General features: G+C 43.8%; 1 protein-coding gene across 1 annotated transcript in view; it reads left to right on the forward strand.

Annotated features, from left to right (window-relative positions):
* The first annotated feature begins 290 nt into the window (after positions 1-290).
* PDIA5 (protein disulfide isomerase family A member 5) overlaps positions 291-27,309 on the forward strand; it is a 97,018-nt gene continuing 69,999 nt past the window's right edge. The window contains exons 1-3 of the mRNA XM_082285508.1: positions 291-417; positions 12,041-12,167; positions 15,161-15,248. Coding sequence (XP_082141634.1) covers positions 334-417; positions 12,041-12,167; positions 15,161-15,248 — 299 coding nt within the window. The 5' untranslated portion in view covers positions 291-333. The remainder of the gene's footprint in view (positions 418-12,040; positions 12,168-15,160; positions 15,249-27,309) is intronic.

Below are 27,309 nucleotides of genomic sequence, written 5' to 3' on the forward strand. Positions count from 1 at the left end.
CGGAGGCACAAAGAACTAACCCTGGAGGAGAGGCCAGTGGGACGGGAGAGAATAGCTGGAACTTTTTAAGCCCTGCTGAAACAAACGGGACGGGGATTGCTGTGTGATTGCCGGCAGCACTTCGGCGGGGGTTGGGCGTTTGTTTCCATGCGCGGGCTGGCTGTGGGAGCTGCCCCGTCCCTCGCGGGGATGAGCATCCCCGGCGCGGGCCGGACTACAGCCCCCGTCATGCCGCCGCGCGGGCGGGCGGTGGCGGCGAGCGCGCCTGCGCCGCCAGACGTGGCAGCAGCCGCAGCGGCGGCGGGTCCGGAGCGGGTCCGGCGCGGCGGCGGGATGGCAGTGCCGGGGCAGGGCGCGGGGGCTGCGCGGCGCCGCGGGCGGCTCCCGCCGCTCCCTCTGCTGCTGCTCGGCCTGGCGGTGAGTGGCGGTGGGGGGCGGCGGGGGCGGTGCGGGGTGCCCACCGTCCCCGGGCCGGGGCGGGGGCGCGGTGCGGCCGGCGGAGTTGGGCGAAAGTTGGGAGCGGGACGGGCCCCCGGGACCGGGCGCGGCGCCTTCCCCGCCGCCCGCACCCGCCGCCGGCGCGGGTGGGCTCGGCTCGGCTCGGCACAGCCCGGCATGGCCGGGCGCCGGCAGCGCTCCTCCCGGGTGTCTTCCCAGCGCTCAGCCCCTGAGCTGCTCTCCTGCTTCCCCTTTCCTTTTCTCTCTGGCTCCCAAAGCACCGCCCGGAGAAAGCGCACCCCGGCGTGCGGCGGTGGCTCCCCGAGCGGCGGCGGGCTGGGGTCTCCGCCTGCCCCGGCCCCCGGGGCTCCGACCGCCGGCGCTTCGGTCCCAAGTTTCGCGTGAGAAGCGGTGCGGCAGCAGAGGGTTTCCAGAGGATTTCCCCCGGCGGTGGCCGTGCCGCAGCGGAGCTGCCGCGCTCGGCTTTGTGCACCTGTGTGTGGCACCCCCGCCCCGGGCACTGCCGCCCTGCGCCCCTCGCATGTGGCGCTGTCCATCCTGGTGCGCTCCGGAGTGTCGGGGTGTGCTTCGCTGACATTACACTGAGTAGCGCACTGCTCACCTCAGGGAGGCCCCTAGACTTCCAGCAATATTTCAAAGTCTGATTTTTCTTTCTTTTTTTTTTTTTTAATCCACAGAATTTAGCATAAATAGCTTAAAAGATTGGTGAAGGCACGCTTTAAAGCGCTACTTTATTCACTTTATTGACATGAACTACAGTTCATCCTTCTGCCCAGACAAATGGAGTTAATAATAAAAAATTACGTTAATTTTTTTATGCACGAGTGATCTGAAATGTATTTGGAAATGCATGACCGGGGAGTGCTCATCTAATTCATACAAATCAAGTGTGGAATTGCTAATTGCCCTGTGCTTATTCTGTACTAATATTAGAATTGCCTTTGTGGGACAGAAAGATTCGGCCCTGTCTGATGTAGCCTTTTGCCCCTGGCAGGGCCATAGCTGTTGGCTCATCCAGGAGTGAAAAGAAATGCTGTGCATTCTGAACAGTTTTTGCTTTGTTTTAAGCTTGGTCTAGAATTGCAGACCTCTGCTATCTGCACTTTATTGATTTCAAGTGAAACTGAAGTCACGCTGAACTCTCCCTAAATGGTGAAGAGGTCTTGGTGTGGGTTTTTTTTCATCTGTGGCTCATCTTTAATATATGCAGTAGTTTTCTCAGTGATACTTGTGGCAGTGCATTCCTCAGATAGAGCATATACTATGGACCAAGTGGAGTTACAATTGGACTGAATTTTCCCTCCCTTCAAAATAGCTAAGCACATGGAGTTATTTCTGGTATTTCCTACTATATCCACTGTGACTGTCAGACCTTCTCGTACTGTAACATTCATTTTATGTTAATGTAAATATTTTCCTGTGATTTTTCTTTGTAGATTAACAAGATTTTTTCCCCATCTTTCTTCATATAAATCTGTTGTTCCTAATTGTTCCAGTTACCCTCTTTGACATTTTGTGTTGCAGAGCTGGTGTCTTTGAGATGAGCAGAGGGGGCCTGCTGTTGTCAGTGAAATTATACAAAGCCATTTTTATTTATCCACATTATTCTTTCTTACCTTTCTTAATTTGCCACAGCATTTTATTTGCTCTGTGATGCTGCATGCTGAGCAGATGTCTTCACTGAGCTGTTGATTCAGCTAATTCTTTCCCCTTTGCTGTATACAAGTAGTTTAAATTATTTCTTCCAATTTGCATTATCTTGCACTTGAAGGTGTGATTTTTCATCTTGAAATATGTAACTCGCTGTACTCCAGGATTGGAAAACTAGCCTACAGCTGTGACATAGCAAAACCTGCTTTTAATTTTTTTTTTTTTGAGGTGATGTGGGGCTATTAAATCAGGTGGTTCTCAGTGTGTAAAGTTAAAGCGAAGGTAATACCAGCTGCTTGGTAGGTCAACAAGAAACATTTTTTCCTTCCAGCCAGTCCTTTTTCATGTACCCAAATGTGTTTTGGTTTCTTGGGTTTTTTGTTTGTTTGTTTGTTTTTCTGGAAGTGTTGAGTACTTGCAGTGCACCTGGAACAGCAGCTAGAGTTGTGCATGCATAGCACTTCTGAAAAATAGGGCTCATTTTTTGACCCAAAATTAGAATTGAAGATTTCTTTCGAGAATTGAAATCCTTATCTTTGTAAGACTTCCTACTATGTAAAAGGGAACCTACAAAGCTGGATGAAGAAAACATTTCAGTATTTTCTAATGCATGATGTTAATTTGTTACCTGCAGCATCACTGTGGATGTGTGATACACATATGAGGAAGGTGGAGTGATTGCTGTCTGCTGTAAAGTTTTATTTCTTGAATGAGTTGGAGAGCCATGGGGAAGTTGTGGGTTCCCTGTTTGATTTATCAAGTGGTTGACTGTATTTCATGCTCAAAGGGCAGAATTTACTGTTCAAGGCACTGGGAAGGGGTTTCACACGAAGGTGGATTAGCATTTCTTCTGATGCATCAGGTGCTGTGCTTTCCCTAGCAGAAGGCAGCCACTGCTTCCAACAGGATTGCGCATCTGGGTCTGTTTGCTTTGCAAACACCGATGAATGTTATCTCGTGCCAGTGTGGCAAAGATCAGTTTGTCTTCCGAGTGTTGGCTTAATGACAGAGAAACTGAGTCAAGAGTCCGGCTGACTGAGCGCTGCTGGGAAGCAGACTTTGTGACCTGGTGCCCCTCAAACCCAGTGCCTTCAAAGAAGGGCTTGAAAGGAACATTTCAGGCTTCCAGCTCCTCAAGTACTTCTTTAATCCTTGCCAGTAGGGTCATGGGAATGCACTAGTGAGCACTGACACTGACTTGTGAATCCAGGCCTGCAGGGAGGACTTGGGCATGATTCCCTCTGTGTTGCAGGTAGCCCTGCAGTGTGGCAGCAGTGGCTTTGCCTCTGGTGAGTTTGCAGGCAGGGTGTGAGTACTGCTTCACAACTGCAGTGCTCAGGTGCTGTTTCATATTATGGCATTTGGGCTTGAATTCAGGAGTGCCTCTTCCCATCCATTTATTGTTTGTACTACAGGAGCCTCTTTGGAAAGCGTTTCCTGGCAGGCAGAGGGAAGATATTGCAGAGACAAATCCCTTACTTGCTGTCCCCCCTCGTATTCCTACTTTGTCCATTCTGTCTTCAAAATACAGGTGTGTGAAACTGTGACATGGGCTATGCTCTGTCTCCTGAGATGCCCTTCCCAAATCAAACCTTGACTTTGTTACTCCACTCCATGCCTTTTGGTGGGATGTTTTCAGTCCATTGATTTTGGTGCCCGAGCACCTGTTTACCTCAGAGGCCCTGGGATGTTGACACAAGCGTGGTGTGGTCATCAGAACTGGTGTTTCTGCCCCAGGGTGAGTTCATGGTGTCGTGAGCAGTTGGTGATGGAAGAGGTGCTTGTTCTGTTGTTGACCACTTCTTTTGCCTTTTGGTGATGGAGTTCCTTGAATTCCCCTGTTTCAGTAAAATGGAGGCAGTGAGGTATTTCTTCAGAGCTGTGGTTGGAGGTCTGAATGGAGAAACTCAGTGATTCTGGTTGCAAATTGCATTGCTCTGACTAGCATTGCCTTAAATTTCTTGATGCAGGCAGGGTCACTTTGGAAGTAAGATATTGTTTACCTTGTTCCTGCCACCTTTTCATGCTTGTGAATGGCAGAAAATGACAGCAAAGCAAGTATTTAGTTTTGGCCCTGTGCTGGCTGTGAGTGGCTGGTAGCATTGGTGGAGGGTGCTGTGAATTGCACACTTGCAGAACACAGATAACAAAGGTAATTTAATTTGTGACTGTCTCGATGACATCCTGTCTGTTGTCTTTGGGTTTAGAGTCATATAGCCTGTTTGCTGGGTGACTGCAAAGAGACTCTTCTCTACCCTTCCTCACCTTTCCAGGACATGGTACAGCATGACTGTGTGGTTGTGCTGCTCTAGGATCAGCTGTGTGCTGGTTTGTTCTGGTGCTGCCTTCCTTTCGCCTCTTGCAGATCACTTCCTTTCTGTGTGAATCTTGCTCCAACTATTAAAATTAAGCTTTGTCTCCTATCACCTGGCAGAAAAATGTGAGGATTAATTAGTTAACATTTGTGCAATGCTTTGAAGATAACAAGTGCCATATAAAGTGCTAGAGATTTTTAGGTGTCATTTTTTTGCCCTCTCTTCCTTATAAATCCCATTAATAGTGTTTTTGTCTTCTTTTTATAGTACCTCCTACGTGCTTCTTGAGTAGGTGGTATTTCTTTAAACTTCTCGAAAACCCAATTTTTAGTAGGGGATTATGTGGCATATGCTGTGCTCATGCCCTTAACTTCTGTAGTCAAATGTGCTCATTCAGAAGTGATATTTGAAATATTATTTCATCAACAGCTTGTTTAATATATGTATGGTGCCAGTGCCGGGCTTGAAGAGAGAGAGCTTCACATTCAGAATAACGAGAAAGTTCTTTGTCAACGTTAGTAATTGATCCTATTACAGTCAGTTGTTAATTAGTAAATAGTTGCACAGGTTTTCCTTCACAGAGCCTTTGAAACCCAGTGATAAACCATACAATTAAATTGCTACTCAGAGCCCTTAAGAACATCCTTTAGTATAGACTATTATGCCTGTAGCTTAAACCCCACTGTTTAAGAACAATATGAACAGTAGAGTCTAGTCAAATCTTGACGTCTCCATGGTATTTTTTGCTACCTTCTATATTTGGAAAGTGAACATAGCAAGCACCACGTTAAGTGGAATGCCTTATTTGTAGCATTCTTCAACCTAAGTTAAAGAGTACTAAGACACTATGTGTCAGAATTTAATTTGCTCCTTTGAAAACAAAAAATCCGACACTTGCCTCTTTACAGATACGACCCCCCACAACAAAATGTAGTGCTTTAGTAGTGCTTCAGTTTTTTAATTTCTGGAATGGCTTGAGGTGAGAGTTAACTGATCTGGATTACGTATGCAGTAAGAATGTGCTCTTCCACAGAGCTTGTGGGAATGAACAAAACCCAGGAAGTGTCCAGTGGGCATGTCTGCAAATGTAATTCTGTCAGGCAAACCCATGGTTTTCAAATGCTGTAGGTCTTGCAGTGCAGAAGTTGTTGATTTTCCCCTGTGTCTGCTGGAGCGCTCCTCAGCTGGCCATCCCATGCGGCTGGAGCGCTCCTCAGCTGGCCATCCCATGCGGCTGGAGTGCTCCTCAGCTGGCCATCCCATGCGGCTGGAGTGCTCCTCAGCTGGCCATCCCATGCTGCTGTAGGTGTGGGAGTCACTGCTCCTGACTCAGACCATAGGTGGCTTTTCGGGTTGGTCACAGACATCACCGAGCAGCCTTTGTGCTGGGGGTCCTCAGCAGGTTGCACTTCAGGAACCCCTGCAGGGGCAAGTGGCAGAAGATGGTTTTGTGATTCCAGCGGGATTGCAGAGACTGCTGCAGTGGCCACTTCAGTTGTGACCCCTGAAGTCTGAGACCCAAGAGTTTCTACCCTTTCTCTTCCCCTCTCCACATAATAATTTTTTACCAGGCTTCCTTGAGCTACCTTTGGGTAACAGAGCTAACCTGTCTCCTCCCATCTGATTTGATTAAAATGTTTCCACAGCTATTTTAGATATTAATCATGAATGAAAAAAGGGGACTGTCCTACTTATCACTATCCATCTTGGAAGGCATTTGTTACAAATGGCTCAGTGATCAAAGCAGCACAACCCTGAATGTAAATAGCAGCAGAGGGAGAGCTCCTGAGTGAAAAGCAAGCAATTATTGCACAAGGTCAAGAGTGGTTTGTATGATGAACAAGGAAGATAAAACATCTGCAGTCAAACTGTGATTCTTGTAAGCAAGGAGGCTTTGGATTTGAACATCTTGTGGTTTTAAGTGAGAAGGAATTGCGGGGAAGGAAGCAATAGGTCGGTTTCTCCCTTCTGCCTGCCTGGAGATGACTTAGACCTGGTATTGTCAGTACATGCACAGTGTCTGCACCACAGGACCTGGCTGTGTCACCAGCTGATCTGCAGGTTTACAGACCTCCGTCACCACAGTACAGAGGTGTTCCTTCAATTCAGCCTTCTGAAGTTAAGCGCACAGTCTATCACAGGGCTCATTTTGGGAGCTAAATGGAGAAGGAAAGGTGAGATTCTGTCTTCTCGTTGGGATTTCTTGCCTGTTTCCCCCCCCCCCCCCCCCCCCATTTTACTGTGGCAGACAAGACCTTTGTTCAGAACGTGAACTACTCCCCTCCCAAAGAAGTTAATAATGAAATGAAATGAAATTCAGTCATCTCCATTACTGCTTGAAATTTTGAGGCAGGTTTCCTCTTCAACTAGACTCCTATAAAATGCCTTGTCAGACACAATCTGTTTCATATGCACAGGGTTGCTCATTGATCATATTTACAGTGGGTTGAGTGCTGTTGTCCCAAAATGAGAATGACACCAGTGGGTGGCTAAGCTAAGACAGAAATCAGAGTCAATGTCTTGCTGAAGAAGTGGAGTTTAGAAATTGTGGTCGAGTGTAAGGCTGTGTCCCTGCCAAGCAGCAGTTGTGCTAGAATCAGTGTTGTCACAGCCCCAGCTATTCTTGATGAATAGTGTGCAAATTGGCTGCCTAATTATACACGTGTTAGTGTGCGCATAAAAATTGCATGTTGACATATGGATTCAGCTACCTAAGCACTGTTTCAGCTGCATATCCATTTATACTTTTTATGCATTATTTGTGTCCAGGGAAGTATATATTTCAGGCTCTTGAGCTGGAAACAGGAGAAATAGGGAATAGTTTTTCTGTCCAGTGTACAATTCTACTCTTCTGATAGAAATCAAATTAAAGAAGGAAGATCTATTTTCTTGTTTTTAAAACTGTGTTTTCACTGCCCTTGATGAAAAATAAATACGTAAGTAATTCTCCAGATATGCTGCTTATCCTTAGCAAAAGACCATGCTGTCACAAAGCTTTTGTGGGGAACAACTCATAAATTGAACTGGGTTCTGTGGGAGCAGCAGTTAAGCATTTATCACATTTAATTTGAATAATAAATGTAAAATATGAAAATACATTCTTGTGGCTGTTTGAAAGATAGTCCCTTTTTTCATATTAAAATGAGATTCAGACCGGAGTAAAAACTTAAGAAATAAACTCTGCTTTCTCAGATCCTTGATGATTTTGAGAAAATGCGGCCTGAGGGATGACCACATTTTTCAATAGTGTCAGTTCTGGAAGTATAATTAGCAAATAGTTATCTGCCTGTAACTCTTTGCCTCTGGGTTTCTGAAAGCTCAGATATTCCTTGGGTACCAATTCTAAGGGAGTGGGGTTGTGGAGGGTTTACTGCTCTTTAACACATGCATATGTTTGGCAGCTCTGCAAGGAATTGCCAGAGAGTGGGGGGAAAAAAAAGAAAATGAAACCTTTTTGACGGATCAGACTTCTGCCACCAAGTTTGCAAGATCATATATTTAAATACATACTTTGAAGAACAGAGACAGCTAGAACACATGGGGGTTTTGTACCTTGTACTTGGATAGCAGTGTCTCAGCAGTTTTGAATTGACTTTCTTGAGGGTTTGGGTTCACTTATGTTTTACTTGAGAGTCTTTCATGCATCTCAGACACTACGGTCACATGACTGATGTGTCACCTACACCATAAAAATTCTGTGAAAATAAATTCATATTGCGATCTTGAGCTGGGGAAAATCTGCAGACTAGAATTGCTATGAGATTTGCATTTCATAGTCTGCCACTTGTAGTCTGCCTTTTTTTGAAGGTCTCCACCAAAGTTTCCTGCATCTGAGAACACCAGGTGACGTTTGTGTCACTGAGCCAGCCATGGATGAGGACCTGTTATGATAGGCAACTGTGCAAACACAGCATGAAATAAAATAGACCTTTCCTCTGCTTTGTTGCAGTTTCTCATTGCCATAACTGGCAAGGGTGGCAGGGATGTTGTACATGTTAGTCCTATTATGCCTTTTACCTTGGCAGGTACCGAGGTGGGCAGCTTCTTGAGAAAAATACTTGGAGCCTTTCTTAACTTTTCAGTGATGGTCATGAGTAGATTTTAAAGCTTTAGGATGCTTAAGTGACAAGAGAGATTAGCTTGTTTCTTATTTATAGATTTCCATATGTGTGAATGTAGCACTTCCTGACGCATATGAAAAGAGGCTTCCTGCCCAGGAGGGACTGTCACCTTTCTTGACCTCTTCTTCTTTTAATATATGCTCATCTCATCTTGTGCCCTGGATTTAAACAAAAAGCAGTGTGCTTGATCGGGCAGTGCCTGGGTAATGAGCTCTGCTGCAAAATGTCTGGAGTAAAGCTACCTGAGTCATATCTTACACTTAAATTCATGTAGCACAGTATATTCAAATTAGTTTCATCTTTACTGCTGCTTTACCTATGGGCTGTACAGGAACATGTGTTTGGTTTTCTGTGGAAAAGAAGTGTGAAACTGCTTCCACAGAATTCTTTTCTCTCATCCTCTTAATTTTTCGTTGTTGCCAGAACTGGTGGCTGTAGCCCTGGTGAGGCTGTAGGGGCTGGTACAGTCATCACTGCTGTGACTCTAGAGCAGGGCAGAGCAGCCCCGTGTTTGGGATTGGCATCTGGTGGAATTGACTCCTTGGCATCCCTTGTCTTCAGTGGAGCTGGGAAGGCAATGGGTAGGGAAGGCAGAAGTTCTTCTGGAGGTTTAACCATAAAACAGCCTCTCGTTTATTCCTGGGTAGGGTCGGGTCTTGATTAATTCCAGCAGGAGAAAGCTGGAGAGTGCAGAACTACTTAATTCTTATCAGTTTGCAAACATCATATAGTGCAAATGTGGATTGGAGCCGGTGAAGTTCTCCGCTCAGCCGATAGCCTCCCAGTATTGCTGCGGCTGCCTTAGATGTGCAGGCAGGGCATTTCTGTCCAACTAGATGACTTTGGCTTGGACCTTTTGGGTTTTATAACCAGGAAAGGCTGCAACATTAATCTTAACTAAAGGAAGATGATGATTTATTCAGCTGGGCTGACTGGTGTGCTTGTATGCACAATGCCTTTCCCAGTGGGTTTTGGGCTAATCCATCGGAACACAGAGTGCTACTGCTGTAAAACTGCAGGAAAATGAGTAACATGTATTGATTTGATACCTGGAGAGGAATTGGGCAATGAAGCAGTGGATATATGCAATGTGACATGCATCTCCCTCCAAGCACCTGCTGTTCCACCAGCGCAGAGTTTTCTGTTAGTGGCAACACCGACAGGGCAGTAGTTAAAGCTGTCATTGTTTTCAGAATCCAATTTTTCAAGAGGTTTACAGCTCTGCCATTATAAGGAAAGAAAGAAAAAGAAAATCTACTGAAATTGGCAAAACAGCCTTTCGGAAAAGACATGGAATGTCTGTACTTAAAACCATGAAATGGTGTGGGTTGGAAGGGAGCTCAAAGATCATCTCGTTCTAACACCCCTCTTCTGAGCTATTGGTAAACACTGTAAACAAAGTTTACAATATCATTTGGTGTCATGTTGAAAGTGGCTTTTGTGGGGTTTTTTAGTCCAATTACTTCTTTTTGATAGAGAGTCCATAGACTAGACTATCCTTAATTGAGTCCAGTTTTTTAAACTGAACAAGCAACCTGTAGTTTCACTTTTTCCCTGTGTTTAGCTTTAGTTTCAGTTAAGCTTAGGTTTTGTCTTCTGTAACTCAAGGCATAAATAAAACTATAAGACCCTTGAATAGTTACAAAAACTGAGGTGACGGGAAAAGTTTTTTAAAAAGTACTTAGCAGTAAAGATATCTGCCCATAATTTGGATTAATTTCTCCCGTGAAGCCCCTGATTGTGATGGTTTTGGGCAGGACTCCTCATGTCTGTGTCACCTCACTTAGCACAACTATATTTGCCTGCTTTGATTGGCAACACCATGTATTCATCTCAGAAAATACACAAATGATTCACATACATCAGCCTGGAGTAGGAAGGCTGAGCTCCGGACATCTGGATTTAGAAGAATGTGAGTCTTTCAGTTGAATTAAAGCATCAAGGACATTTATGCTGAAGGTAGGGGCTGACTCACAAATGTGCTCGCTTCCTCCTCACGATTTGACTGTCTGGTCAGCAGAGCCCAGTGGTTGGAATCCTGCTTTATGTTACAGGTGTCTTTTCTAGTAACTTCTAAGTTCTCAAACGTCCTGGTTGTTTTGAGGATGATCTCCGGCTGAGCTTCTCTCTGTTACCTTGTGTGTCCCAGGATTCCCCTCGTGCCCCTCTCTTCTCCACATGTAAGGACTTCTGGCGTTTTTACAGTCTGTTTGGTAGGTGCAGGGTTTTGTTTCTGTGCCTCAGTGATTATGGTGCTTGCAAATAGCTGAATTTAAATGAAGTGTGTGCCTAGGGCTGCGTATCCTGACTTCATTGGCTTAGTCCCTCCTTTAAATGCTGCATGATGTAATACATAAGATGCAAGAAAAGCCTTTTACTTCTTCACGTCCACTGTGGACACATTTTCCAGCCTGGTTGGAGTGAGGCACGATCAAAATCAGTTCTGTAATTAAGGAAATGTTGAACCTCTTGTGCGTGTTAGGCAAATGAGCTAAAGCTTTTAGCCAAGCAATTAAGTGTTAAAGGTTTTACTGTAAGGTGAATGGAAGCTAGATGATTTCTCCAGCTAAGATTCCCATAATCATTCCATTAGCACGAATTCAGTACAGTGCAGAAGGGAAGCAGCATAGCCTGATGGATAAGATTATTACTATATTATTATTATTGAAGATTATTGCAGTAAGAATAAGCAGTAAAGGCCTCAGCTGAGGTTATGGTCATAATTTGATAGGAGTTTTACTTTATGGTGGACCAGCTCTGCTCTGGAACTGTCGTGATTTAAATAGACCAAAAGATGCAATGGAAAATAACTTGTTTGTGTAGATACAGAACGGAGATGCAGAGAGATTAAATGCTGTGTCTTCCATGGGGCCAGTGGAAGCTGAACAAGACACTGCTGTGTGTGTGACACGGTGTGGGCACTGAGAAACATGAGCCCTGCTCCACTTTGGAAGGGTGGGTGGGAGAGGGCTGTGATTAGTGCTGTAATGCGGATGCTGGATTACTTGCATTTTCTGTCCTCATTTCCTACATCTGCTCCCTGTCAGTGTGGGTTATTTTAACTTCATGGCTCTCGCTGTCTTCCGTAGGGTATCAAAGTACTGGATTGCGTTTGCAGCATATTCTGAGATCTAGGGACAAGAGTGGCAATTTGCTGCTTCTCTTTTTGAAAGTATATTTAATGTTAAGAATAAGAATTGTTATCCCATTGTCTAACTATGGAACAAACTTTCAAAGGGGGTGGCATCTTAAATAAAACCGTATTTCTTGTAGTTGGGTTCATCTTTCCATTTAAGGGTACTTGTTAGGAATGGTGTTGACCCAGTTTCAATAAATCACGTCTGGCATTTTTTCTTTTGGTTTTGCTGATCAAATCAATGTGATAGCCTCTTTAAGGCAGCATGTCTCAAGATTATAAAAAAACATCATGGCAATTTGCAAAAGCAGGTTGTCTTTGTATTTGTGACTGATCTTTCTGGCTCTCTGTTTCCCTAGGCATTCTTGCCAACATTTGCATACTCATTGAAGGTGTCTCCACTCATAGAAAAAATAAGTGATCACAAGGATTTTAAGAAGCTTCTCAGGACACGGAATAACGTACTAGTGCTCTATTCCAAATCTGGTAAGTCTTTTTTTTTTTTTTTTTTTTTATGTCACAGCTCTTTGTGCCCGGCAAGGTGTGTACCAAGGGGCTCCTATGTGAGCTTCAAGGGCTCCTTCAGGACTTCTTTGGTGTCCTTTGTTTTAATTTAGAGGCTCCTGATGTTTCAAGATTGGAGTCATCTTAATTCAGCCTTCTAATTGCTCTGTCACATTGGCAAAAATGTACTTTATTCTGGCTTTGTCTTCAGAACTGGCTCCCTGTAATAAGAGCTTTCTGGTGTGTTTATCACAGTAGTTTGCAAGTTTCGATTTCCTGGTGACACTGAAAGGCTTAATGAATAGTTACAGTACTGAAATCAATCCATCTTTGCTTCTGACAGTTTTGAGTGTCCCGTGGTTGTCTTTCAGCTTTAATTAACAAAATATCAAAATAAAAAAAGAACTGATGTGTAAGATGGAAAATGACTCATCTCACATTATGCCACCTGTCCCCTTGAATCTATTTGTTGTCTCCTCTGTCATTCAGACTCACCTTTCTGGCTGTTTACTTACCTGTTTGCTCTTCCTTTGCTCTGTTCTGCTCCTGCTGTACCTTTTCTCCTTTGTTGCCTTGGTTTTTTGGGAGATGTTTTGTGTGACACCATGTAAAATGAAGAAACTGTCTTTAAACTCGATACTCAAGTGCAGAATGCTTTTGTGAATGTGGAAGGCATTGGACAGCAAGAAATAAAATGTGTCACTAAGGTAGTTTTCCTTAGTGCTGTACTGTTTTTGTTACTGCTTCCTTCTTCTTCCTCTAGGCGGGCAGGACAAGATAATGCCTTGTTTGGGTGTTGGGTCCTCCTTTTCTGACCTGTTGCAAGGGTCTTGTGTCAATTAAACACAGTGGTGGTAGAGTTGCTCTGGGTTCGTAGTGTCTCAAATTGGAGCAATATATGGTGACCAATATCCTTCTCCCCCTTCCCCCCCCCAGTATCAGAGAATTTTTCAGACAAAGATGTGCAGGTGCTGGAGTAATTAACTTTTTTTCCTAAAGATATGCTTATTCTGAAACAGTTAAAATTATATACATGGCTTATTTTTTGTTAAAATACTTGTGTTTTGCTATAGTGGGGAACTTTGAGCACTTGAACTTGGTCAAATCGTTTTGTAGTAACAGGTTCAAAGTGAAAATCATAAAAGAGTTTCTAATGCTTTTTGATTTTTGAAAGGAACACTTTAGATAAAAAGACATCTGTATTATTCAGCTTCTTAAAGGGAAAATTTTCTTTTTATGCTTAATATTTTAAGTGGTGGTTGCTTTCATTTTTAGCAGCACAACCAGAACACTTCAGCTGTGACACTCATCTAATAAATGTTGCCCTATGGGCATTATTCAAAAGCCGTGTTATGGAGATTTCTTTTTTTCTGTTTTTGTTATTTAATTGGTTGGTTTTAGCAGTCTAAAGCACTGCATGCAGAGCTGACTGTGGAATTAATGTTTCTTCCTAGAACAGTGATCCTTGCACAATTAGAATTCTCTTGCTCAGCTGTCACCCAGAAAGAGGAGAGGGGAAAAAAAGAGATGGGCATTTGGAGGTGCAGTTTCAATCCCAGATATACATCCCCCAGCTGTGATGAGATGTTGGCTGGCAGCTGGTCATACTGCTGGAACAAAGGCTTTGCTTCCTATCTGGGCAAACTAGCTGTCACTTTCTATTGCAAGCAGAAAATTCATTGGTTTTGGGAGGTGTCACAATTCGTAGGGGATGTTTAGTGCCCCCTACCAGCTGGGTATCCTGCCAGGGCTTCTCAGCTACTGAGTCTGCTGGGATGAGTGGGTCGCTGAATGCTTATTTTTAAAAGTGTATTTGTCAAACTGTTCCACTCTAAGTACATGCAAAGAATTCCCCCACCTGTCCTAAGTCCCTGTGTTGGAAAGAAGTGGCAATTGCATGTTCTGGGTATTGGGGGTATGAGAGTTTCTTGAGAACTGGTGTTTGTGGGTTGGTGTCTCTGATGGCATCAGGCCCAAGCAAAGTCTGTCAAATACAAAGAGGCTGTTTCTGGCTCAGGAGATTGTCGAGGTAAAATCTGTGAAGGTTTAGAGATGGTTTGGTGGGATATCCCTACACACTGGCTCTACTTGTCTGCTCTGACATCTACAGGCCCTCACTTCCTCAAATGCTGGAGACAAGATATTGGTCTACAGAAACATTCAGTCTGACCCAATATAGCCATTCTTACACTCAGTTACTTGGAGTAGTTGTGGAGATCTGGAAGAGGCTTTGGGTTTCTATTTTCTGTTTATTGAGGAAGGAAGCAGTTCCTGTTAGGTTTTTTGGGGGAATGGATACTTACTTGTACTGCTATATTTTTCTCTCTTCTGTTTATTTTTAATACCATTTATAAGACTCTTTTAGGAATTGTGGTGTTTTGCAAAATCTACACATGTGGCACGGCATTATAAAAATCTCTGTTGAGTGTAATACAGCCAGTACTTGGAAGGACCTTTTCCGGGTACTGCTCATGACTGTTGGTTTGGGTATCTCCCAGAGTTAGGAGAATAAAGTCTGTTATTTTCTGTGTATAGCTGGGGTAGAATTAGGGAGGCAGAGATGCTGAATGACTTGCCCTTACAGCTGATGAAAGTCCTAAATGAAATTGCTCTAATTAGCAGGCAGTGGTACAAACTGGTTCATGCCCAGCCATAGGGAAAAAGGCAGTGTGGGGATGAAAGCTATAGGAGAGGACACAGTATGCCTCCATAAATGTAGCTCAGGGAGCGTGTCTGGAAATAGCAATTTCAGTGTGTTGATTAAGGGGGTAGAGGAAAGCCACCCAGCTTCAGCTGCAGCCAGCTTTCCTTCTAGTTTACAGAAGATTTTACTGATCCCTGTTATATTGGTTTCTTCAAATGAGACAAAATGTTCTTTGAGTGCTTCAGAACACAGAAATGCAACATTGTGTTGTTTTGTGTGGACTAGTAATGCTGTTGTTAATTTAGTTTTATTATTTAATTTTGTCTTCCAGCTGCTGCTGCTGAAAGCTCGCTCAGGTTACTGTCCAGCGTGGCCCAGGAGGTGAAAGGACGAGGTACTATAAGCTGGATAGACTGTGGGTACGTGTCATGCTCTTTTCCTTCTTATTTTCTCTTTCCCATTCTGGCTTTTATTGCTATCTTAGCTTTTTTGATGGCTCTGAAACTTTTTGTCTTTAACTGGACCCACATAATTCTGTGCAGTTTCTTCTGTAGGGAGCCTGTATCTTCCCATCTTCTCTTCCTTTGTGTGGAGGGGGATAATTTTTTTCCGTATGGCTGTTGTTACTTCTCTGACAGCATGTTTTTCAGCCTGAAGCTGAGAGCCCAGCTAACATTGCCTTTCATGGGGGACACACAGAGTGCAAGCTTTTTTTCCACAAGCCAGGGGAGGAGGAATCCCACATGTTGTGCCTCAGCTGGAGGGCAATGCAATTCTGCTCTGACAGCAAATGTTGTGTGAGCAGTAAGCCTGTTTACTTGGTTTTGAAGCATCCACCCATTTGTGTTTTTCAATAAAATGTGCTTTCTTTTAAAGACCTTCCTCTGTGCTGGTATAGGTTCCTGGCAATTTTTAATGTGAAGGCAGAGAAACTTGTTTTTGTAAGTGGTTGTGTGTGTGGGGAGGAGTGAACAGGTGTGTACTTTCTGTTTTGCAGATGTGAAAATCTCTGCTGTGGGTCAACTCAATAACATGTTGCTTGTGGTTTTAGCCTGTGTATTGTAGTGCCTCTGCAGCTTTGAGAGCTTTGCCTGCAGGTGGCAAGTTCCTCTTCTTGTGCTACAGAGGAGCAGCTTGCTGCCTACCTGTGTGTTGGGGTGGATTGCCATGGTATGAACAGATTGTACACACTGTTACATACATCATGTACACTGTGCACGAATGTAAGTCAGCTCTGCACATCATGTGGCTCCCTTAAAATTTACACTTTTGAAACTAACCCCCATCCATCAAGCAGTGACCCAGAATAAGTTGTTGGTTAATGCAAGTTAACGTGGGTTTGTGTTAGTTAACCTGCCCTGTTCTCCTCCTGCCACCAGGCAGGTATCTCTCCTGTGGAGTCCTCTGCCTCTGCCTTCTGTTTGCGCTCTGCTGGGCCTGTCCAAGTGCACGCACACTTTCATCTCTGCCCAACTGGTGCAGACAGAGTTCCAAGCCATTTGTTGGCAGAAAGCAGGGCTGTTCCTCAGAGGTCAGTGAAGCCTGCACCACTTGCCACCTGCTAAAAAGCCAGTGGCATACCTCTGAAATCCATGAAAACCAGTCTCATTTCTAATGAAAACATTGATAAGTAATTTTTTGTTGTCAACAGTGAGGGCTGGCAAATAGGGTACTGAGCCAGCCTCTTGGCTTCAGTTTCTAATTGGCTTCAGTTTCTGAGTATGGACTGGTTGCTACCTTTTTGTGTCTTTTGTTTTAGGCTACCTCTGTGTTGGAGGACTTACTGCTTACTCTGTGTGTGTGTATGTGGCATCTGTATACAAATGCTGGATGATGAGGCTGTTCAGCTGGCCCTTCAAAATGCTGCTGTAATACAACTAAGCAATAACTCCCTTCAGGGTTTATTTTAATTCTGGGTTGGAGAAAGACAGATTCCATGTTTAGGACTTCAGTTTAAAATCCAGAGAAGTTTTGTCACTTAGTTCAACGGGTCAGTCTCTGCTCCTGAGTTTGTAAGGAATGGTGATGGGGAGGGAAATGTATTGCTTGGTTTTGCTGTAAAATAAACTTCAATTCATCAAACCCTAATATAATCTCATTTTCCAAATGTTGACTTCTAGACCAAGCTTTGTTATGAAAGTTACTTGCAAGAAATGTATTTTCAAGTCTCTCCCATTCAGTGCTTTAATACTTTTCATAGGAAGCTTGGTACTTGCAGTGCCTTTCCTCTCACCATGATAGGGAAATATTTAAGTTAAGCTTCTGGTTTCTGTTGAAAGGTGAGTTAATATCAGACAGTGAAGCAGCCTGGTGAAAGTCATGCTGTAAGGGGTTGGAAGACCTGGGAATAGATTAGTAGGTCCCCCAAATTTTCTTTGATGCCAATATTGCTACAATCAGATTGCTCCTTGCTGAGTGGCAGGCAGTGACCAGGATGTTGTAACATGACAATAGGTGTAATTCTCTCTTTGAGGTAAAGCAGAGCTGCCTTTCATGTCTTGTTTGGGAAGAACCTGGAAAAAATAGCTGGGCATTTTTCAGAGATGGACTTCTACCCCTTCTATCATTCCTGCTATGGGTTATCATAACAGAGTTTGTGAACCTGCCTCATGGGGCAAGGTGAGCTGGAAGACTGGCTTGTGGTAGAGGAGGTTTTGGTGGATGCAAAAAGAAACCCTAAACAAATAGTTTGAGCCCACGAACCAAGTTTTGTGGTCAATTTGCTTGTTAAGCTTTTGAAGCATTCTGAAATCAATCTAGTAGTGTTGAAGTAGCTTTTAAACAATTTTTTTTTTCATGAAAGGTTTCTTTCCTTTGCTTATTGCTTTCTAAAAAATTGTATACAGGTGGCTGCAAACCACTGCCCACCTCGTTGCAGTGGTAATACCAGAGGCTGCCATAGTGCTGTCTCACAGAGGGCCAGTTGTAGGGCCTGGACAGCTGAGTCCTACCAGAGTGGCTCAAACCATTCTCTTGCAGCAAGTATGATGAGAGGCTTATTTGCAAGTCTTCATGCCGAAACAAACAGCACACAGATGCAGGGATATTTACAGCACAGGCTCAATTTGTTTTACAAATACTGACAAGAAATGTCTTGTTTGGCAGCAATATTTAGCAGGAAATTTTGGCTTTGCTCTTCACATCCCTCTGTACTGGGCTTCTTTGCCTTCAGATCCAAGCATTGGCAAGGCTGGCATACATGCAGAGTCGTGGTTTGTGCCTCTGCTTCCCTGTGGCGATGACAGCAGTCCTTTTCTTTCCTTTTTCTTTACTGACGGTGCTTTTTTTGTTTCTTGTCATTCTCCTTCCCCTCGTTTTCAGGAGAAGGCAAGAACATTCTGCTGCGCAGACAGAGATCAGTGTGGATTGCTGAGTCTCGGCAGCATGGTCTGTATTTCATGCAGTGGAGGGGAGTGTGCAGGTTGGTGGCTGGAAGTGGACTTCCTAATGCTGGTTTGCATGGAAACCGTGCTCCTTGGCCTTGGCTTCTATTGTATCTGTGGTATAAGACAGAGATCAGCTTTGAGCTTTCAGTTACAGGTTGAGTGGTCTCAGGGAGAGAGGGAAGTTTGTTTCTCAGTATGATGTAGGGAAATACTTGGTTTCTTACTGAGCCAGTGTGGTGTCGAGGAGGTTGCCACTTAGTTTGTCACTTGGAGGCAGGGTAGTAGAGATCCCCAGAGTGCTGGGGCTTGGGAGGTGTAGGACTGGGAATGCCATGTGCCAGCCTTTCCTGCACAGCTGGGCTCACTTGTGCCAAGTGCCGTGCTGGAGTGGGGCTGTGTGACCCCCTGCATGTGGCACTGTAGATAAGGTCCTCGTTCGGGAGAGCTCAGTCAGTTCCTGCAGCCAGATCGACGCCTCCTTCTAGAGATGAAGGGGCAGCTCGAGAGCTGCTCACGGCATTGAAGGGGTCACTGTTTGCTGCTGTGTGCTGAGATAGCATATGTGGCTCTGTACACAGTTAAACATGAAGCTGTTTCAATTGTGAATAAAAGACCCAGCAGTGATGTGACAAAAATATGTTTTATTTTAGCCTTTACATGTTTTAATTAGGAAGTCCTTGCTGAGGCATTTGACATTGAATGAGTGGTGGTGTGAGAGACAAGAAAATACTGAATTAATTGTGCCTGGTGAGATACATGGTATTTGGGGCACGGAGCACAACGTTGCAGGTTGTTAAATCTTCAGTGTTCCAGAGAGATGCATCAAGCACCTTGGGAGCAAATGTTCTGGGACTCGTGTCTGGGGAGGTGCCACGTTAATAGGAGCTGAGAGTCACAGCTTCTGTTCCTGGCTTTGCTAATGAGTCACTTCTTGTTACTTTGTGCAGTTACAAAAGGTGTATCTGTTTTCCAGGCAACTGGGTAAATATTGCCTGATTCATTAGTCAATGTGTAAAGAGTTTGGAGGACTTTGAAAGAAAAAATGCTGCAGCAGCACAAATGGGTGCTCTTTAGGGCGTTCAGATGCAATTTGAATGGGCACATAAGAAAGCAGAAGGTTGGGCTATTTATTGAATTATTTTTTTAGTTGTAGGCTGATAGAAATTTGGAAAATTGAAGGGCATCATACGGAGTTGAAAGCTTAGGATGTCTGCAAAAAACCACTAAAGGATGTGGTATTTTCTGTCTCAGAGGCTGGCTGCTGCCAACTCTGACATCAGGTTGGGGTTTGTGCTGCAGAGCCTCAGTCCCCCCAGTCTCCCAAAACCTCAGTTTTTTAAGGCCTGGTAAACAGGGGATAAGCATTGATGTGGTCAAGTGAAAGAGGAGTTTTGTGAAAAACAGAAACTCCTGTCAAATCCTTGTGGTGGCAAGTAAAAGGTACAAAGTCTTGTGCCTGGGAACATGGTAAGGTGGAATTAACTTTTGAGTGATGGACAAAATTCTTGCTGCTTGTCTTTAAAGCAGACAAGGCTCTAGTCCCAGTTTGTGATGTCCCGAGGTGAGGTTTTGAGGAATAGTCATTACAAAGTTATTCTCTAGCCTTCTTAAGTGGGTTTTGTGGTAGACCACAGTGTAGCCAAGGACTGATGTTACTTGGAAGAGTGTAACTAGTTTGGGTGAAGTGGAAAGAAAGTAAAATGGCTTTGTTGAAGAGAAGAAAATGTGTTTGGCAGGTTATAAAGTGCATTGTGGCCAGGTACAGCTTTGAAGAGGTTGAAAGTAGCTCTCTCCATCATGAATATGATTTTAGGGAACACTCCTGGGTTCTCCAGGTACTGAATTGTCTTGAGTTTTTGTTGACTATAACTCCTGCCCAATTGTGGATTGGTATTTTTAAAAAAATACCCATTTCTTTGGCTCTGGGTAATTATTCTCTGCTCAAACTTGCATGGTTCCCTTTACTGTAGGTCCCAAACATAAACAAAGCTGTGTGATTTCCATCTGCTGTCATAGCGCGTGTGCCTGGCTTTAGCACATCAGACTGCTAGGAAGAGGAAATGCCATCTGGTTAAAATGTCTGACTAATTTTTGTTTAGTTTTAATCCCACTTTTTCTGCTTTTGTGTGTCATTCTTTTAGTCCCTTTTGTGTGTCATGTGCATCATTCTTGTAAGTCCCCATCCCCAATAATTACTTGTTATTGTAGTAGTCTCATGACACTTAGCATAAAGGTGAGACCATTATTTGGCTGGCAAAGCAGTCCTTTCAAACCTACACAGCTAAACATGCTGCTTCATGAGAGAGCCAAATCTAATGAGTATTTGTCTTTTCTGGGATTTTCCCTAATATCCCTGTTTTTCTGTATTTTAGATGAGGTCTCCTCAAATTTCTAATTTCCTGATGCTTTGATACAGAATGGCTTTACCTCTCCACACAGTCGTAAATGAATGTGTTTAATGCCTTGACATAGCAGGGAGAAATTTCAGAAATAAGGCTCATGGTACAGATGGTGTTAAGAGTAATTTTGCTCTCTAGTTTTTTACCTTCATCCAATAAAGCCACTCAGAAGTAGGATTTATTCAAGAGAATAAGTCTACTCATCTTTTTTACTTTCAGCTGAATTTTAAAGCTGATAAAAAGCTTTGAAATTGCAAATAACCAGATCTAATAGAGAGAGAAAAAAGAAAGGAGGCTCTTACCCTGGTGCAGCCTTTTCCATCCAAGCAGATTTGTGGTGTCTGGGATTTCTGCATTTTTCTACAGTAGCCTTGAAGGTGAAGGGCAGCTCAGGAGAGGATGGCTCATAGTGCCAGCCTGGGGGAGGTAGCAGGGGCTCTGTTTGCAGCTGGTGCAGGGGAGGTAAGGCAGGTGTCCCTCAGGAACACTTTGCAAGTGAGTTATACTGCCAGTGTGGTCCTTGTGTGAGTGCCATTTATAAGGGCAAACTGCATTTACAGCATAGATTTTCGATGCCTTCCTTCTGTCTCTGTCATAACCTGTCTGTGTGGTTAATGCTCATTCACATTAAAACCCTTTTATTTTGCTGTAACTGTTATACCACTCTGAAAAAAATCCTTTTTTAAGTAAGCTCTCACTTCCTAACATAAACCCATTCAGTTTGGTGTATTGCATTAATTCAGAATTGCAGAGCAATTAACTAAGTCCAGAACAATGGTTGGGTGTATGAGCCTGAGCTCATCAGTTTCATCCTAAACTTAAATACTCCGTGGGTTTTGCCTAGAGTTACTCATTAACCAAATCTTCAATGTTCCTGCTTTTCAGACCAAAATGAAGAGTAAGTGAGCTCAGATTTAATGTAAAGGAAGTCACCTCTGTTTTCCTGCACCCAGTACTTAATTTAAAACATCCTCTAGCATCCATCCTCTCCAAGCCCGTGGTGCAACTAAAGGTCATAAATGGGTGTACAGAGGGCTGCAGCATCTGTGTGCCCATGGGTGATGTGTTCAAAACCTGTATTTTGGGGTTCTTAGATTCGTGTGAACTCAAAGACAGAGTAGTAGTCATCTTGTATCCTAGGCTGGGACCGTGTTCCCCTCTGCCATGTTGTGGGATAAGGGAAGCTGCTGCTTTGCAAAGAATTTGAGTGTTTGGTGGTTTTAGAAGTTCCTGCAAAGCCTTTGGTAGCTCTTGTGAGTGTTTACCTTATTTCTGTGCAGGTACGTGGGCTGCCAAGTGCCTCTTGCTAATTTATATTTCCATGGAAAGTACTGATCATTATAACTTCGTGACTTTCTGCAGGGGCTGGAGCTTATAATTTTTTTCCTTAATTGTTTTAGCTTGACGATATGATGATACGTGTTACCTTTTTGCCTTGGTTTTCTTTCTGCTTTTTGGCTTGCTCTTGCTTGCAGTAAGAATTAATCTCATGGGTTTTAATTTTTGGAAAATACTTCTTTTTAATCTTATTTCTCTAGATCTCTGGCCTCTCTAATTGACTAATGGGCACAGGGAGTCGTTTGTATTGGGTGACAAGTGGTGCTGGGTCTCCACAGCACATGGATTATTCTGTTTGCATTCCTGGCACGTTCCAGGGGAGCGTTTGGAGCAGAAGGCTGCAATCAACTGCAAGGTGATTGCAATCCCCCCTTGAAGTGGTGATTTTTGGTGCATGCTATGGGGTAAAGTCAGGCCCTAAATTCACATGAGACTCTGTGCTGTTCATTTGCTAATCCCTATCTTTAATTCTTTCCAGCAGTATGTTTTCTGGTTTTGGCTTTCATGCTCCCCCATCCCTTAGAAGATTCAAGCTTTTCATCTGCCGCACTGTTTGAGCGGTTCATTTGTTCTGTGCTGTGGAAACCTGTTGCTATTGTTACTTCTTTTAGAAGATAATTTCCATTAGGAACCCAGAACGGGTGCAAAATGTTGCTTTGTTTTCCAAGACAAATCTTGTATTTAAGCTTCCTGTGCTCGTTACTTCTGCATCCATTTCTCCTGGGTCCTGTTCCTACTTTGGTGCCTGCATGTCCTTAAACCCCACTCAGGAGCAGAGTATCAAAGTGCCTTTTGCACTGATGGCTGTATATGGGTTTTCTGTTCGAGTAGGTGTAAGTCATTACCATCCAGCTCTTTGGAGAAGTGCATGCCAGCCTGATGGTTTGAGAAGTGATTTTGTTCCTAGGAATTTTTTTTGTTTCTGATTTCAGATCTGTCTCGGGTGAGTGATACAGGAAGGTGTGGGATCATTATAGAGTATGAGGAGCATTACAAATGTGACGTACTGTTAGCAGCAGTAGTTGTGACAGCTGCTGGCCCAGGATGTGAGGGAGAAGTGAGGATGATAGGGGTGCAGGCAATGCCTGCAGTATGAGAAGAGGAGAGTTTTGATAGAATCAATCTGTTTTTGTTTGGTCAGCAAGGTACACAAACTGCTGTATTGTAAATGGATCACACAGTCTTTGTTGGAGGGTGGAATCAATGACTACAAGGAACATAAGTCAAAATCCCATATTGTCCCCAACAATGGCTAATGAATTTCATTTTTTTATTTCAAAACCTTGTAGGAGCACATCTGACTACAACTGGCTGTAAATGACTTCCTTCTTCAGATTATGTGCAAACGTGTTTCATACTTTTAGGAGGGTTGAGGAAATTTTTGCTGCTAACACTTCTTTTGCTGCTTTTTTGGGGTCACAAGCTCAATTAGTTGTTTGGCAGGATCTCAACTCCATGCTTTCTCAGGATGTTCATCAGTCTATTGTCTGGAGAGGGTATTCTGTGGAAGGTAGCCAGAGGGTATTGCAGAGGCTATGCATTGGGCTGGGAAACCCTGCTTGATAATTCACTTTTGATAGCTGGGCTGAAATTGCAGTCAAACTTCCCTGAAGTTATAACTGGAGTTCTCTGTGATGGTTTTCACTACAACATAAAAGAATGAAAGCATCTGAACAACAGAGACAAGAATGAGAGAGCGTGCTGGTAGCAAGATGACAGCTTTGACTGGTATACCTTCTGAAGCTTTTCCAGTGTTGGGAGGCTTGCTTTATAGGCAGTCCTGCTTCTGCTTTGCCATATTCCCTTGCTCTTGGAGCCTGCTCTTTCTCCTTCCCTGCTCATTTTTGTCTCTTCCAGATGTTGGGACAGTGACAGTGTTTTTGTACAGTCACTGATACAACAGAACTGCCATTGCATTAGAGTCTACAGGCACAGCTGTGATATAAGGGACTGCTGAAGCACAATTTACATGGATTATTGAGCCCTGTTTCAGATGGAGAGATGTACAGATAAAAGAGAAAATCTGTTCAGAAATTGTGAGCTCTATGGTTTGCATGTGGTTACGTCATACGCTGATAGAGGAATGAGATAGTTTTTGTGCAGGCGGATTTACTGACCTGGTTACTTAAATCAGTTCTGTCAGCGTTTTTATTAATTACTTCTCTTGTGCCTGGAAACCCTGTAGGTATGGGTGAAAAAGAAAGCTGGGTGCAGTCTGCATTGCAAAGTGTTAGGGGATGCCAGGGCAGTGGTGTGGAAGTGATGTGGCCATACAGCACGTGCACACGCTGCTGTTACATTGGCAGCTGGAGATGTGAACCTTTTTGGATGGCATTTTTGTCATTGCTGAAGAGGGTTTTGACAGTCATTGTAGATCCTGCCTCCCCAGTGATGTGGTTGTGGGGCTGTATTCCCTTCTTCATGAGAGGCCAGTGGGCAACATTACATAATAATAGAAATAATTAGGAAGCTGCAAAAGATGTTATTTGTGCTCATAAAAGAGAATGGTGCTGAGGATGTTTGATCTTATTATGGTCCTTTGGGACCTGACTGGACAATATTCGAATTTGCCTCAAGGAGGGCATTTTGCACTTCCACTTCCATGAGCCATTTCTTACTTGAGATCCATCCAGCTTGGACTTGTTTTAGATTTAGAAACCATGTGGACTTAACTGCAGCAAAACCCCTGGGTCTTATTTTGTGTTCCTCCCATCTGGCTTTATCCTCTGTTCTTTCTCCAAATTACCTTGACACATTGCTGCAAAAGCCTTTTTCTCGTGCTCCTCCTGCCACTGGGGACTGCCATCAGTATCTCTCACTGCTTCTCCATTCTTATGACCACGAGTGTCCAGACCTGTGGGCAGTCCTGGACAGGCAGAGCATCTTGTGCCACTCCTAAGGAACAGCTGTGACTCGTCCCCTTCAGGAGCTGGCTGCACTGGTGGTGAGCCAAAGGAGGCCAGATCTCCTTCACGAGTCCCTCGCTGCCCTCCTGCCCTGGTAACAGCTGGCTGCCTGTGCTAAGGGATTATTCATGCATGCTAACACTGACAAGGGACCCCAGGGGTTTACAGGGAGTGCTCCCTTTGGGCTTCCTGCCAGCTCCATCATGACCCCCAATGACAGAAGTATGTCCCGGTAGAGGAGATGGGGATGTGAGTGGAAAGGGATGAAGCGTGCACGCAATCTTTGCAACGCACGCTACCTTTGTTGTTGTTTGGGCTTCTTGCTGAGGTCAGCCTGGATCGTTCATTTTATTCTTCTTTTTACCAAGCTGTCATATGTCTTCACTTCTCCAGCAAAGGCATGTTTTGGAGCCCTGGTTTGATTTTGTGGAAGGGGAAGGATGGAGAACATGCCTGTGGGAGTGGAGGGAAGCCGTGCTGTTGTGCCACTTAGGGTTTGACCTTATTACCACATAGACAGCTGCTGGTTAGGTCCTTGTGGTATTGAAAATAGGTTGATGTTTTGGATGATTTTCCAGGGAGATAATGCTGGATGATTGTAGGACTGTCTGGAAGAGTTCCTTCAGCAGTAGCACAGCAGGGTTCAAATTGCTCTGGACAGAAATGGCAGGAGGCAGCTGAGGATGGCTGCTGGGGACACATTACTGACCTCATCCTCAAGGCTGCATTTCCTGAGCCTAGTGCCTTGTCTTGAGTGGCTTGGCCTGGGTTGGTAGAGTGCTGATTTTGGGGATAGTTTCTGGCTTTTTAGGTTTGGGGGTTTTTTTGGTTTGTGGGTTTTTTTATTTTCTTTTCATTTTGTTTCCTGTTTTGGGTGTCTTGTTTTTTTTTTTTTTTTTTTTTTTTACTTTTAGTCATTATAACAAACTCTTACACTGCCTCTTCAAGTGATATAATTAAATTGCAAGAACTGGAGTCCTAATTACCCTCTCCCATGTGAGAGTTGAGGAGCTCATCTTCAGAGAGAGGCTGTTGGCTGAGATTCAAAAGAGACAAAACTCAGAGCAGGCTGCATCTGTGTTGATATTTACTCTTATTAAGAATAATGGTCATTACCAAGTGATATCAGAGTGTGTTGCTCTTTGCAGGTTATTTTTGTCTGTCTGTAAGTAAAGGCAGAAGGAAAAGCATCTCTGCCATTTCTGCACGTCTCCTTTTCTGCTTTTTCCAAATAATTGTTAGTATAGCATCTGAGCTGGTGGGTCTGGCATGTGCAAAAATCTGCACTGATGCATGAAAAAATTACTGATACATATTTAGCATTTCCTATTCTTGGAATTTGCTCCTCTTCTATCCCGTGCATCAGTGCAGATAGCTTGCATAAACAGGCTTAACTCTCAATGCAGTGGTGCAGAGAATTTGCCCACTAAATGGTAAGAGACATACTGGAGCAAACTGCTGCTTTCTTTCCTGTGATAATGGCTGTGCATTCAGGCAGCTGTGTGAATCTCTGCAAATGGAGAAATCTTGAACGCAGGGCACACTTAGGTCCTATGTAGCTATTCTTAATATTCTTTTTTTTTTAAATAGAAATTCATGCAAACAGAAAATGAATTGCTAGGAGTTGAAATGGTAGGACTTTTGAAGCTAGCTGCTTACTCACAGGTATAGCTCAGTAATAATGCTTTGCAGCTTTTTTTCCACTATAAACCTTGCAGAACGTTAGTATCCATTCAGATCTCTAAATGACACATAAAGGAAAATTATGGTTTAGACCATAACCTAAAGTTGCACCAAATAGGTGGTAGAACAGGCAACAAGATTCTTTTGATACCCATTGTAATCGTCTGCTTATGCCAGAGCAATTGTCTGCACATCTTGGTGTTTCACAGACCCTGTTGCTGAGGTTTCAGCATTACACTTGTTCACATCAGCCACCTAACATTTGTCTTGGCAAAGCTGGGATAGCCACAGATACACGTGTACACTGGGAATGTCTGGTAGTGTCTGGAGGAGCATTTACCAATGTTGACTGTTGTGTGGGCTGACTGTAGCTAAGTGCCTGGCACTCAACTGCAGCAGGGCCACAAGAGTTTCCCTGTGCCTCTGAATCTGTCTGGGATAAGACAAGAGAATGATCTGATACTGGTGTCTTCTCTGAAGATTCCTTGACGTTCAAGTCATTTAGGTTTAGCCCATGGGACCATTGGAGAACTGCAGGAGAGAAAAGACAGGATGTTTCTGACCCCTGGGTTTGATGTTGCTGCAGGCTTTTTGTATGAACTCCACGTGGCAAACATGGTTTTTTGGCATAACTCCAAATCCAGGGCATTTGTTCCGTGATCTAGTTTTGTTACAAGGAGACATGTCCATGGTATTCAGTTCTCAAACTCAGATCTCCAGCCTTCCAGAAAAGCAAAGAGAGTGTTTATGGGCTACAGTGATCTAAAA

Source organism: Coloeus monedula, assembly GCF_965178545.1.
Source record: "Coloeus monedula genome assembly, chromosome: 7".
In the NCBI taxonomy this organism is placed as follows: Eukaryota; Metazoa; Chordata; class Aves; order Passeriformes; family Corvidae; genus Coloeus; species Coloeus monedula.